The sequence below is a fragment of the Diabrotica undecimpunctata genome, chromosome 1, assembly GCF_040954645.1.
Source record: "Diabrotica undecimpunctata isolate CICGRU chromosome 1, icDiaUnde3, whole genome shotgun sequence".
Classification (NCBI taxonomy): Eukaryota; Metazoa; Arthropoda; class Insecta; order Coleoptera; family Chrysomelidae; genus Diabrotica; species Diabrotica undecimpunctata.
Window position 1 is genome coordinate 33,361,916 of NC_092803.1, and position 15,929 is coordinate 33,377,844.

Sequence of the window (15,929 nt, forward strand, 5' to 3'; positions counted from 1 at the left end):
CGCTTTCCTGGTCATTGTTTTCCTGTAAAATTAATTGCAGCAAATTGTATCCTTCTGTTCCCCATGATATGACCGTGGTATTCGATTTTGGCTGTTTTTATTGTGGTTTCCAGCTCTTTTTCTTTGTGTATTCTTAATAAGACATTCTGATTACTAACGTAGTTGGTATAAGATATTTTTAGGATTTAACCACAAAGCCACATTTCGAAAGCCTCAATTTTCTTGTAGGTAGCGTCTGTGAGAGTATACGTCTCAACTCCGTACAACAGTAAAGGAAAGACAAAACATCATAGTAACCTGCTTTTTATGGGTATTGATAAATTATTTAAATATCTGGACCATTTTTCGAAATGCAGATCTTGCTTTTTCTATCCTATCGTCTATCCTGCAGGTATATACAGTACAGATATCGGTATCATCATCATCATCATCATTCAATCTTCGGTTATCCACTGCTGGACATAGATCTCCCTCATAATTTTCCATCTATTTCGATCTTGTGCCTCTTGCATCCAATTCCTATGACAACGTTTTAGATCGTCAGTCCAACGTGTTGGTGGACGACCTCTGCTTCGGTAGGCATCATCTCTTGGTCTCCATTCCAGTATCCGTTTTGTCCATCTATTATCTGTCATTCGAGCCACGTGACCTGCCCAGTTCCATTTCAGTGTTGCTACTCTCTCTACTGCATCAGTCACTCCTGTTCTTTGTCGTAGCTGGCGATTTGGGATCTTGTCTCGTAGTAAAACGCCTAACATAGCACGCTCCATCGCCCTTTGACACACACGGATCTTTTGAACTGTTCTCCTTGTCATGGTCAACGTTTCCGCACCGTAAGTTAACACTGGCAAAACACACTGATTAAACGTTTTTCTTTTAAGGCATATTGGTATATCAGACGATTTGAAAATATGGTTCAGCTTGCCGAAGGCTGCCCAAGTCAGTCTTATACGACGGAGAAGCTCAAGGGTTTGGTTATCTTTTCGTATGCGAATCTCATGACCTAGGTATTTATAGGCCATTACCTGGTCTATGGATCTTGTTCCTACGCATATATCTTCGCTGACTACAAGATTTGTCATCATCTGGGTTTTAGATATATTTATTTTCAATCCCCCTTCTAGCGAGGAAAGGTAGAGCTGATTTAAAAGTTCTTTGGCCTCATCTATCCTATCAGCTATTAGTACAATATCATCTGCAAACCTTAGATGGCTACGCTTTTCTCCATTTATGTTTATGCCCTTGTCGGTCAGTTTTGCCCTTTTACATATATATTCCAAAAGCGTAGTGAACAGTTTCGGCGATATGGTGTCCCCCTGGCGTACTCCACGTTGTATCGGGAATTTCTGGGTTTGACGATCACCCACTCTAACACTGGCTGTTGCGTTTTGGTATATGTGTTTAATTATATTTATATACCGATAGTCAATTCGGCATTCTGTCAAGGCTTCCAACATTTTTTGTTGATTTACGGTGTCGAATGCCTTTTCATAGTCGACAAATATTATCATCGATATCATAGATATCGGTATGATTAGTCATAATTTGGCAACATTATATGAGACATAAAATAGTGAACCTAACACTGCCCTGGTGTGCGCTAAGCTGATAAACCGTATATTTAGTTGGTATAGCATTTACATAGGATTACAAAGGATTTCCATACAACAGTGGCGTTAAATGTGCTGCCTGGTGATATATCTAACATGGCCCAATAATATCAAACATCAGGGATCAGGATCACAAGTACAATCTTTATGACTTGGATAGTAACAGTAACAACTAAGTAAGGTGAGTATGAAGAAATAGATATTCTTCTTCTTAACTTCCCCGCTCCTCAAAGAAAGTTGGCTACAACAATAAATTGCAAAGTCTTCTCTGTCTTCAGCTGTTATTATTAGTTGTTCAAAATTTAGTCCTGTCCATTGGCGAATGTTGAGCATATATGTTGAGTTGTAGTTGAGCATATTGGTACCTATTATTATTTCTCTGAATGTGGTCTAGATATAATGTTTTTCTAACTTTCACTGTGTTGAAAAGTTCAAATTTTTTGCCTATTATATGCAGCATTTGCTTAGAGAGAGATAGAATAGGGCAAAATGTGACAATAGACCCATATAACTTTGAAAGAGTGGAGAGTTTTAAATATCTCGGAGCAGCAATCACTGCAGATAACGATATCGCGGAAGAGATTAAAGAAAGAATTCAGGCAGCAAACAGATGTATGTACAGCCTCTACAATACTATTAAATCTAAAAGCCTAACACGAACATGAAAGATAAGAATATATAAAACGGTGATTAGACCGGTGCTTATGTATGGGTGTGAGACGTGGACCCTGACCAAAGAAACTGAAAGAAAACTTAGATGTTTTGAGAGGAAAATCCTCAGAATAATCTTTGGGCCTTATCACGACATTAATAGCAACCAATACCGAATGAGAACTAATGCTGAGGTCAAGCAGATGTATAGAGCGAGCAATATAGTCCAAGAGATTAAATCCCAACGTCTTAGATGGGCTGGCCATGTCCATAGACTCCCTAATAACCGCCTTGCCAAATTAATATGGGAGGAAGCCCCCACAGGAAGAAGACCCTTAGGACGTCCACGAATGCGATGGGGAGACAATATATGGTCGGATCTAAGAACAATGGGGCTGCCCACTGACCCAACTAATATGGACGACCGTTCAAGATGGAAGCAAGTTGTGCAGTCAGCCAAAACCCACCCCGGGTTGTAGTGCCACGAGAAGAAGAAGAAGATTTGCTTATTTAAGGTATGTGATATTCATCAAATCTTGACGATTCTCCGATATATCGACATTTCAAAGGCCTCCAATTTATTTACGGTTGATGTTTTATGCAATATTTTATGAAATAGCTGCTTAGGACCGACAACAATGGAGGAAAATAGTAAACGCGGCCAAGACTCACATAGGTCCGGTTGTTCGAACGCTAATCAAATGATGTAGACTGATTTATTTTATTCAATTGGATAGCATTTTTTATAGTCTTTTCAGTGATGTATTACAAGTAGGGGTTTGCAATTTAAACTTTTTTGGTTGTGGTGGGTGAGGCCTAGGAGATTGATGAGGGTGAATTCTCTTTCATGTCATTTTAGTTCCCCCTTACTATCCAAGAAACAGTTTTAAGCATTTTTCGATATCAGCTTTTGTTCGTGAGATATAGTCATAAATCATAAACATAATTTGGATCTTAGATAAATGGATAACAAAGTCTATATAGAGCTTAGAACGGACAAGGAGAAATAAACTTACGAACGTTGCTCTGTGGCATTTGCTTATGTCTACTTTAGTTGTAGATGAAGCGTTAGGACGAAATAATTTGTAAAAAGAATAATTGCCTATATTACTTAATATGGAATAAGAAATGAAAATATTTAGCAATCAAGTCGATACCTTTGTAGTTGCAAAATTAAAATATTTGTTATCGATTTTGTCACACTGTCAGTGAATAACGAGTTAATGGATTTCAAATCTATATCATGTGCTACGTGTCAACGACTAAAACCAGCAAATGGATTGTTGTTAATGGATGTTACAGCTATCTAAGTAAAGTTTTGTGTAAGCCTCAATCTCAAGAGGGGGTGTCATGTGAGATACGTCAACAATTGCAAAGATTGTGATGATAAGAAAAATAAACAACTTACATTGTTTTTACATTTCTATGTTTGATTCACCATTTTCTATCCATACTTTATTAAATAAAATACGTTATTTATCTACTGTGTGTGACAAACATTTTCTATGTTAAATATAAAAAAAATCAAATAAGTAAGTAATTATATACATTACCAAAATAATAAATAGTTACTGAAATAGAATAAATTAAATATAAACAATAAACACTATTTGTTTGTTTTTTAATTGTGAGTTGATACTGCTGGAATTTTATTGGGTGGAAGTTTAAAAAACTCTGTGAACATTTTATTATTCCCTATTGCGTAAATTTAAATCATTCGCGCAGTCACGTAATATGAAGCTGTAAAAACCTTAAAGGCTATAGCGGGATAAGATGGTAAAATCTGGACTCGGGTGGATTTTTGTTTGGGGTTAGTCATTTAAAAGTACATATTTACATACCCCTTTAGCCAAATTTGTAGCTCCCTAGATGGCATCAATTCGAAAAAAAATTTCTTATGCGACCCTTTTCTTTAAAAAATCTGAAAAAATTTATAAATATACACTTTAATGTCCAAAAATACTCAGAAGTTTTTTCTGATTTTTTGGATTAACATTGAGTTTAAGAAAAATATTTAAATATTTAAAAAAAAAATTTAGGTTATGTAGGTAATTTCTGAAAAACAAAAATTATGTTGGGCTTACCAGTCTCTGTATCCAACCTATTATCTTCATAATGACTTGGTTGGTATCATAAGCATAATTTTTTCGGTTTTGAAATATACGAAACAATGTGCATTTATCTTGAATTGCAAACATACTTGTAGAAGCAGGCCTATTTCCAGGCGCCATAAATTCCAAAGACAGCTGTGGCTTATTTATTCAAAGAGTTTCACGATTGGCCAATAATCTATCAGCTAGCTGCTCATTAATAAAAAAAATTATCAATTTAACATTTCAATTTGTACCCCACATAGGTCTATACAAACGTACTACTAAATTCAAAGTCTTTGTGGTTTGCTGGTAGGATCCCTGTGGTTGTTGACCAACATAAATTTCTTAATTTGAGCTTTGAAACTAATTTAGCATCAGTCAAGGCATATATTTTTATACTGCACCTATTTGGTTTTTTGGCCTATAAACTTTGAATCCACAGCGTCCTCTAAAGGCTTCTAATTTTTTATCGACTGTGCATTAGTGTGACATGGTGTAGTGTTTCGGCAAACTGGTGTTGAATTCTTCAAAAAAGTTTCGTATCTATTTTTTATCTAAAAATTTAAGTAAAAATCCTTTATAAAAGGTATATAAATTTAAAAGCCCAAACGGGCTATGTCATGAAGACAAAACGTTTTCGGAAACCATGTTCCATCATCAGTGTCTAGGTGTACATGTTTTGAGCTACTAAATATTAGGTTAAAAACCCGTTAAAATTTATCTGTTACAATTTGGTTTACATTATTTGGTATTATATTTTAAGATGTTAGAGTTACCAGTGGATATGATAACAGGTCCATAGGTGCTTTTATTTCTAGTATATCCGTCTTTCTGTAGTTTTCTTTCAGATGATCAGCATGTAGGTCAATATATAAGTTTGTATTTATTACAATAAGTTCCAACATCACTGGTCTCTTATAAAACAGCCTTAAATATCACTAAAGATTAATTTCTTCCTAGCATCCCCCTTTACACCTGATAAATGCCTCATTAAAGTGTCTGTTCCTGTAAAAACTCGCTTATTACTAAGATCCTTTCAGCATTCAGTTTTTTAATCCTGACAAAAAAAAAATAGGAATTCACCGGCAAATATTTTTTGCTTCTGCCTCATTAAAAACATCATTTTCTGCTTTTGATATATCCTGTTTACTATTTGAATCGAGATTTTGTATGTCAACTTCATCTTCTTCAGAACTATCCGCAATTCTTCATTACTATCAACTTTCTCTAGAAGTATCTGCAAATATTTTTTCTCCTTCTAGTAGTTCATTTCTAATTCTAAAAAGTGAAAAAATAATATTTTGTTTACTAAAAATATAACGCTATAAGTTACAATCCTTACCTTTAGTACAGCCGCAAAAGCTAACATCTATCTCTGAGACCGAAATCTTGTGTAACGAATGAACTATGTATTTACTTTCAACGATATTTTAATGCTAACAACGGTTAGGTAAAATATGAAGCTATTGAATGACCTAGCCCGAATATCGAAAAAAATCGTTAATTATCGGTATGAATAGGTAAGCTCCCTCTCGTCTGTGAGACCATGCGTTGTCACTGAAAGGTTAATATACCTTTTATAATAAAGGAATTTTTTTTAATGAAATTTTTTATTATTTACTTATTATTTTACGAAGCTACTTGCTGCATCCGCAGTAATTCTGCAGCTGAAGAGCCAGTGGAACCCTCTAACTGTGTAGTAAAACGTAGGCGACATATTCAATAACTCTCTGATGATGCCAAACGTATGCTGAAACATGTTTGTGAAGGACCGTGTTCTGAATTGTCTAAATTAGAGGCAATTTCAGAAAGATGTTTTTTAACCAGAGTGCCCAAAACAACCTGCTACAAGATTATAGGAGAAACATCTTCTTCTAGAGATATGAGGAAGGATTGTGACAAATTCAGACAAATAGAACCGCACTTAATGGAACCTATAACCAGAACAAGATACAAAATGTATGCCGCTAATATTTTTTCAATTATAACAAGCCTTCAAAGTTAATAATTGGTTAGAAAGGACATTACTCATGACACCGTATGATACTGATGACACCGTGAAAAAAAGTTGGACGAATAATAACAAAAAGTGTTTCAATTCAGTACCGCCCAATAACGGACAGAATTATAATTTTACACTGATGGAGATGCAAAATGGATCAATCGACGATGAATTAACAATAATAACAGTAACTGTTATTATTAACAATTTTTTTTATATAGGTATTATTATTTTACAATAAGCTTTGTTCAGTCGCATCAACCAGTGTTATTACTACCTATGTATATAAGAAAATGATAACACCCATATTTTTTATTTAAACTTTATAGAAAATGAAAATTTTTGGTAAAATAAAATATTTACTGATACACACATAATTTGAAGACATGCGACACTTGTAATCAAATTTTTGCAAAATAATAACTTTTATTTAATTTAAAATTAAATATCGACGCTACTGTTTAGTCGAATATCATAATGGTCACTCTAACACTGTTGCCAATTTGCTAGTGTCTTACTCGCTCTTGTTCCCGTAAACTTTCCAACGAAATTACGTGCCTACTATAACTAGTAGAAGGACTACGGCCTTACATCCATGTTTTATTAGCTCGAAAGCTATTTTACCAGTGTTCGTTAGTCAGTAATTTTTTAGTTCTTTAACTTCATGCAAATTCTGTTATTCTATTTATGATAGCTGTATTCTTATCAGGGATATTATAACCTGTAGCTAAGTGTCTATGTTATTAACTTCGATAATATCTCTATAATATATCTTTGAATTCAGTTAGTAGATATTCGAAGTGTTTTTTCTATTAATCAGAATTATTGTTATTGAATACGATGTTTCTACTTTTTTTTTCGTACATTATCTATTACTTTTCAGCAGTCAGTGCTTCTTCTACAACCTATATGTAATAATTATTTTCCGAACTTTCGTTAAAGTGGATAAAAAACAGAAGTGAATGACTTCAGAAATTCTAGCACTGGAGCCAAAGGAGAAATGAGCCAAAATATCAAGAACTACAAGGTGGAATTAAAGTGGAGATAAAAAAAGGCCAAGGAAATGACAGACAATACGACAGCTATAATATGCATAAAAAATTTAAAAAAATAACAAATACCAAAAAGCGAGCACACTATGGGATACTCAAAGATGATAATGGTAAACTCATTGCAGACATCAGAGATAAACTAAGATTTTGGCATGAATACATAATGAAACGATTGGACGATGATATAATGATACAAGAAGAACCACAGAAGCAAACAGTACCGAAAATAACAATGTGCGAATTAAAACCCTAATTAAATACATTGACGAAGAAACACTGCATATACTTTTAGATTTGTTCAACAAAGTACATACAACAGAAGTAATACCCGAAGATTAGTTACTGTCCACGTTTGTAACACTACCAAAGTCAGTACATGCGACAGAAAGCTCCCAGTAAAGAACAATTTTCTTAATAAGCCACACACTAAAGATATTTCGTAAAATAATACATGGAAGACTATACAAAAAAATAGAAGAAGATATAGATGACACCCAGTTTGGATTCAGAGAAGTACTAGAAACGAGAAAGGCTCTGTTCGCTTTTAACGTTCTCGCGCAAAGACGACTAGATATGAACCAGGATTTCTAGATCTGCTTTATAGATTATCAAAAGACTTTTGATAGAGTACGACATCAGAAACTCGTAAAACTGTTAAAAGAAAATAATGTGGATAGTCGAGATATACGGGTTATTGTCAATCTGTACCGGAATCAAAAAGCAAAGTTTAGAATAGAAAATGTCGATACAGAAACTATAGAAATCAAAAGAGGTGTTAGACAGGGTTGGGTGCTGTCTCCATTGTTATTCAATCTGTACAGCGAAGCTATTTTTAAGGAAGCAATATCATAGGAACAACAGGGTATATCAATAAACGGAAAAATTTTAAACAACATAAGATTCGCAGAGGACACCGCTATTTTTGCAGACTTTGCAGACAAGCATTTATAAAAATGAACACAATTTTTGTCAATCGAGACCTTACTCTCGAGCTGAGGATAAGAGCCTTAAGATGCTACGTGTTCTTAACTTTGTTGTATGGAATGAAAAGCTGGACACTAAAAGTGGATAATATAAAGAAGTTGGAATCATTTGAGATGTGGTGCTATAGAAGGATTTTGAAAATACTATGGGCCCAACTAGCTACAAATTCAGAAGTGTTAAGAAGGCTACAAAAAGATTGCGAGGTCATAAAGCACACCAAAACAAGAATACTGAAGTATTTAGGCCACATTACCAGAGTTGCGAAATATGAGATATTAAGGCTCATAATGAAAGGTAAAATTAAGGCTAAAAGATCCATAGGAAGACGAAGAATTTCCTGGCTAAGAAACCTAAGAGAGTGGTATAGTTGCAGCTCAGTATGATGGCCAATCTTCGATATGAGAAGAATCGATAAGAAGAAGAAGAACTTTCGTTCTTTTTCTTATTTTTTTTCTGTATTTACCTATTAAAATATTGTTTGTTCCTCTCTCCCCTAACGCTGTTCACACTTTTCATTAACTGACACTACAAAACATTATTAAAAATTCTGTTTACTGAACATTCCGAATAATATTACATATTCATGTTATTATTTTAAATTCAGTACAATGCCATTGTTCGATATTTTCATAATATATTATTTATTATGACATAGCATCATACATAACACGATTAGCAGGTACATTTGTTACTGCTCCAAAAATAATAATTGCACAATAGTTCTGTGGTTTTGCCATTCGTTTTATATTCACAGAATTCATTTTAATTCCACTAATTGTCTGACATATTACAACTAATCTAAATTTTTCCCATATATATTATGTTGAATAATGTAAAATACAAAATTATATACATCACTACACACTGCAAAATATTTGGTAGCCACATTAATCGTCTAATTTAACAAAAACAAAACAAAAATAAAAAAAGCAATAGAAAAAGTAAATTAAATTGAAAGGGAAAGAACGAGTTTTATTAAATTATATTCAAACATGAAAGAACATGTACGAATTGTTGATTTATCTTTGGTGAAAAGTTTTGCAGACGTTTCGACGAAACTTGATTTGTCATTGTCAATGGGATTAAATCGTAGACTGATCTAAACAGGAAATACGAAAGTATTTATATTTATATATTCACCTAGGATGGCGCTTCGTATTCTAATGGGCCGAAAAGGTGAATTATAGGTTAAGTTACTCACCATTTTATTTATATATTAATTATAGTCACTCTGTTTTATAAATTTTGTTTAGTGAACTCCTTTTGTCCACCCTGTGTAGTTGAGCGAAGATGCAGGTGTGTTTTGTCCTTACACCTTGTCCTGATGCCTTTGTTTCGCGCACCAGTCATAGGTCGCTAGTTTTTTCCCTTGGGGAACAAGTTTTGTCCTTAGGGAAATAGGTTCACTTTACTTCTGTGAAGGACCCCCCAGAAAACTGGGACAAATGAAAATTTTGAAAAGAACGTTTTAACAAGTCTATTAAAACAATTACAACAACGTATTTTGGATGCCGATAACTTGCTTACGATAGCTGATTTATGAAACTAAACTTTATGAAACTATAAAACTAGATAACTTGTCGGTGATACAATATTGCCACGAACTGAGTAACTTATTAATATCCCGACTGTGTTAAACCTTCTGAAGTGCGGCTGGCGCGAGTAGGAGCCTAGAGCTCATCCAATGCTGGATTCGAACTGATGCAAACTGATTTCAATCACTCGGCTCGTAACCGTTTCTTAAGATTAAGAAATCTCCCCCTGGCCCCCTCGACGTATCTAACGGATAAGTATACATTCAATACCTTCGACTTTCATTTTATTGTTAAAATTATCTGAGAAGGGTAACCTTCGTTATTGTTGGGAAATTTCAAATGACTCAAACCGATAATTTGGAATTACTAATCCTTTCATTGTTATGATTCTTTGACGATTTTAGAAGCTTATATCTAGAAAGTTATTTGAATGCAAGTTATCGACGCCGTACAGATTATTAGATGGTACAAAGGAATTTTATAAATCTAAACTAATATACAGTGTGATATAATGATATGATGCAAAAAATAAAATAAAAATATTATATATTGTTGTTACGCAACAGTAGTGTCTACGCATTTTCTAGTCGTTCTAAATACGTTTTGGTTGTTCAAAGCGTTGGTTACACAACTTAAAATATACACAAAGAATTTTAAGACTTAATGTGTAGTGGTACATTGCACTTAATATTACATGACTAAATGGACATTGGTACATATATGTACCACTTAAAAAAAAATCTTCTTGGCCAATATCAATAGAGTTTTGAATATAATCATATTCTATTAAGAAAATATTTTATTTCAAAAAGCTTAATTGGCATATGTGTGGAAAAAGTCCTTGGCAACAATTACTAAGTTAATTATACACCATTATCAAACTAAACGTCTATCTCTACTGGATATTTTTAACAATTTAACAAGAAACTATTTCAAAAAAGGCGATACTCAATAGAGCATCGTTATTATATTATAATCAAATATTGTAATACTTACTTTTATTTTAATTTATTAGTACTAGATGGGTAAAAAACAGTAGTTTTTTACCGAAAACTACGCGAAAATCTACAATTGTAATAAACGCTCACTGGTATCAAACCACATTTTTTATTACATTATTTTAGTTTTTTTTATCAAAATATAGCATTAATCTTAATGGAAGCTACAATATTACGTATAGTTGTCGCTCTTGCAATTCCAAAACGATTTTTTATAAATTTGTTCTGATACAGTATGCAACCCAGTAAGGCACTAAAATTAGTTATACAACAATTTTTATTATAGTACATATAGAAGCGTTTTTATATGTTTTTATTTTTTTTAACAAAAATACTACAAACAACAATATACTTCGTCCTGAATTGCAAGTGTAAAATTGTGTATAGCAATTCTAACCTGACTAAACGCATTGACGCTGAGAAACACATGACCACTGTATGATAAATACCGATTTGTAAAAACCAAGACCTATTCAGTATTTTTATACACAATTGAAACATAAAATTATGAAATTAAGATTTTAAAAGAAACAGAAGACATTGAAATGTGGATTGTCCGAAGGATGTTGAAATGGATCGAGCACGTGAGTAATATGTGCTGAAAATAATGCGATCTAAGAGAGAAATCTTAAACATCGTTCTGAAGCTTGTTTGTTTTGGCATCTTAATGCAGTTACTATTTTTAATGGGAATAAGCCACAATTTAAGTTTTAAATAAGTACTTTTTGAAGTTTCGATTTCAACTTTGTAAATCGTTTTCAAAATTCAAAACAATAATAAATTAAACAAATTTTGTTTTTTTTTGTTAATTGGCGAAAAATTCTTCTAATAATTTAATTTTATCTGACTCTTTTATATTAACAATTCAGACATATATTATACATTTTAAAAAATACGACTTTAAAATGATATTGCTAATATTGCTGTGTTGCGTTCCTGGGACGACTTTATTGTGAGATAGTTCATTCCATTAAATTAAATCAACTTTAACTTGTCTAATAATAAAAGAAGACGAGTGGAGCGATTGGTCTCGATGGTTTGAGGAGATATCAAGTGGGGAAGAAGAAGGCTGTGATGATGAGTCCAAAGATGATCTCGATGTGAATGTGAATTTTGCTGAAAGGAGTGATCACGAAACAGACTCTGAATTAGAAACATCGGAGCAAGAGGAATTGGCCCAAGATGAAAGAACGTCAGACAACTCTGATAAAGCACGTCCTTCAAATTTTTATATAGGAAAAGACAGACTAAATCGAAAAAGAATAGATCAAATTTACAAGTTTGTATCCGTTCTCAGAATCTCATTAAACTTATGCTTGGTACAAAAGAAAACGCACGCGCTGTTGAAAGTGAAATTGATTGCTTGAAGTCATTTTTGGATGAAACAGTTATTAAAGTAATAACTGTCTCGACAAATATATTTATTGAAAAGATACGGAGCAATTACGAAAGAAATCAAGATTGTTGACAAACTAATGAAACTGAAATTCGTGCATGTATTGGGATATTGTTCTTGATTTGTATTCTTAGAAGTTCCAGAAAAAATTTACATAAAATATGCGATAATTCTCAAGGATCCGGATTTGAGTCATGCTACCTGGCAATGAGCGAGAAAAGGTTTCGATTTCTCATAAGACGTCTACGATTCGATGATGTGGAGACAAGAACAGAGCGAAGAGAAATTGATAAACTTACACCCATTAGAGAACTTGTGGATATATTTTTGGTGAATTGCCAAAATAACTTCATTCCTAGTGACTATCTTACAGTAGATGAACAACTATTAGCATTTAGGGGACGTTGTGCGTTTAAGCAGTACATCTCAACGAAACCAGCCAAATATGGCATTAAAACATTTGCTCTGGTAGATGCAAAAACGTTTTACACATTTAATTTGGAAACTTACTTGGCAACTCAGCCAGAAGGTCCATACAAATTTGTAAATACCAGTAACGAAATAACTCTTCGGTTGGTAGAGCTCATTGCAGGTACCAGTCTAATATTACGGCAGACAACTGGTTTAGCAGTTTATTATTGGTCAACCCTTTACTGAAGAAAAAACTTACATATTTGGGTGCTGTAAGAAAAAACAGACTAGAGGTTCTTCAAGAGTTTCTGCTCCAGAAAAATCAAGAAGTTAAGTTGTCTATTTTTGGTTTCTAAGCTGATTGTATTATGGTGTCATATGTGCCAAAGAAAAGTAAGTCGGTGGTATTGATATTCTCCATACACAATGATGATGCTATAGATGAAGATACTGGAGATAAGAGAAAGACAGTAATGATCACTGATTATAACAACACCAAAGTCGGCGTGAATATGGTAGATCAATTGTGTCAGAATTATAACGTCGCAAGAAATACACGCCGTTGGCCAATGGTTGTGTTTTACAATTTATTAAATATTTCTCACATAAACGCCCTCTGCGTGTATATGGCTAATCATCCCAAACAGAAAATAAAACGCAGTGACTTTCTTGAAAAGTGTGCTTGGAAATTAATCCGACCACAAATTAAAGTTAGATCAACAATTCCTCGGTTGCCAAGAGAAATGAGGAAGCGAGCTCAATCTCTGGTGGGCATAGAAAATAATCTCCCTCAACCCCCTGTGCGACCACAGTAATTAAGTCGGGCGTTGCCATGTTTGTCCTCGAAATTTGAACAAATCTTCTAGAAAGTCTTGTGTGAAGTGCGGAGCGTTTGCATGCAAAAACCACATGAAAGAAATCTGCAATGATTGTTTTACTGACCAAAAATGTGATATTTTCTGTAGTCTCTAAGTCATACAATTTTTTAACAGTAGTTTTATTTATTTGATTTTGGATGATTTTGTTCTAAGTCTTGTTAAGTACAACAATTCTTCTTTTGTCAAATTTACAATAAAGTTCTTACTAAAGCAAAATAATTTTAATGGTTAATAAAAATTTTAAAATGTATAGAGTAGTTTTTTATTGTCTAGTAAAGAAATAAGAAAACCTTTTGTTATAAAAACTGGTCGGTATCATTAACAATATTTCAACAAATATAGCAAATGTAGTATTATTATGGAAACAATGAAACTTTTATGTTTATTAATATAAATAAAATGGTCTTGGATCGAAGACCGCGTGACCAACCATGTCTCAGTTTACCACGTGCCTTCTTCTTCTTCTTCTTGTGCCACTCCTATCGGAGATTGGAAATCATCAAGGCTATCCTGACCTTGTTTACAGCTGACCTAAAGAGTTCATTAATGGTACAGCCAAACCACTCTCTCAAATTACGCAGCCATGACATTCTTCTACGGCCTGGATTCCGTTTTCCTTTTATTTTTCCTTGCCTATATTCTATTATATTTTGAAGTAATGCGTATTTATGTCCTCTCATCACGTGAAACAAATATTCGAGTTTTCTACCACGTGCCTAACGGAGGGTTAATATGTGTAACCAGATCCTACTGCATTCTGCCGAAGAATTTTGGGACGTAATTGGTCTCATTTAGCATAATTAGAGCTGCTTCTTTGATTTTTCTTTTTTTAACATCCGTTTGTTTCAGGGCCATACTTAAATCGTTTCGCTGAACTCTATGTTTATTTCCAATGTGTGTTTACAAATTTGAGATCTATAAAACTTTCTATTTTTAATATAAGATTGATGTTCACTTATTCGAACATTTAATGGGCTTGATGTTTCACTTAAATAAAAATGATCATATTTACAAGGTATTTTATAAATACAATTCTTATACATATTATAAGTATTATATTATTCTTATAAGCATTCGTCCTTTACTCATTGTGTACTATCTAAAAATATATTATAATGATATTAACACATTCTGTATATCAAAAAACTTACAGTTACTTACCAGAATTTTCTTTAACCTTACACGCAATATGATAACGTAAGAACTCGCGCGAATAGAGAAACTCTTACACAGGTCTGCAGATGACTAACAAATATACGAAATCGATTACCAGTTTAAACTAAACATTGCACATGCTTAGGCATATCGATGAAGACACTTCAAAAGTCAGCTAAAAGTAGAAACAACAGTGCAAATGATTTATTGCTTATGCAGGATGCTAGGATGTGCATATTTAACTAAAGCGTGAGAGAAATGCTTTTAGCGCGAGTGATGCAGGGTTAAAATAGCGACGCGCTTAAAAATTTAAATTATCTCAGTAGATACTTCTAGTAGACTAATTTTTATTAGGTTTTTATAACCTGAGGTCCCTTTAGTTAAAACTTTTTAATATGGTATTTTATAAGCAAATAATTATATATTTTGTATGTTTTTACTTATAAATAAATATTCAGTTGCAAAATTGCGTCGTGGTTTCCTTTTTTTTTTTTTTTTTGTTGTTCTTTAAGGTTGTAATATCAATGTTAACTGTATTATGTTTTATCAATTATTCTAAATACATATACTTGTAAGTTTTAATTTTAATTAAATAAGAATTTTATAAATAAACTTAAAAAAGCATTCAATAAAAAATTTATTTAATAAATCCCGAATCAATTACTTATTAAATGATTTTTTAAACGTTTTTAATACAAAAAGAGTCTTTTGCTAAATTTCCGATATAAGTTTAGAAAAAAATGTTAAAAATAAAAAAGTCATTCTAATAGGGAATTAAAACCCATTTACGGCCAAAGGTGCGTAAACGCAACCTTTATTGTTAATTTTTTTTTTGGTCCGAAAATAATTTTTTTAATGTTTTCTTTTTATTAAAGTAACATCTCAATAGATTGAGGTATATAGTATCATTTTTCTTTTGACAAAAATATTACTTTTTAAATATTTTAAGATTATTATAATTTTGCATAATTTAATGATTTATGCACATCTTCATACAAAAAATTTTTCCGATACTAATTATAAACTTAATTCATATTTTGTATTCTATAATTATTATAAAAATATGTTGAAATTTTTATTATTCTAAAAACTTATTCATTCATACTTTAAAAATAAGGTCTATAATTGCATGTTTATACGATGGATTCGTATACGCACCTTTGG

The 15,929-nt window shown here is 32.7% G+C and overlaps 1 protein-coding gene across 1 annotated transcript; it reads left to right on the top strand.

Moving 5' to 3' along the window:
• The first annotated feature begins 13,100 nt into the window (after positions 1-13,100).
• On the top strand, positions 13,101-13,547 carry LOC140437380 (uncharacterized). Its single transcript, XM_072526921.1, has one exon. The coding sequence runs from the start codon at positions 13,101-13,103 to the stop codon at positions 13,545-13,547; it is 447 nt and encodes a 148-aa protein (XP_072383022.1).
• The last annotated feature ends 2,382 nt before the right edge of the window (positions 13,548-15,929 follow it).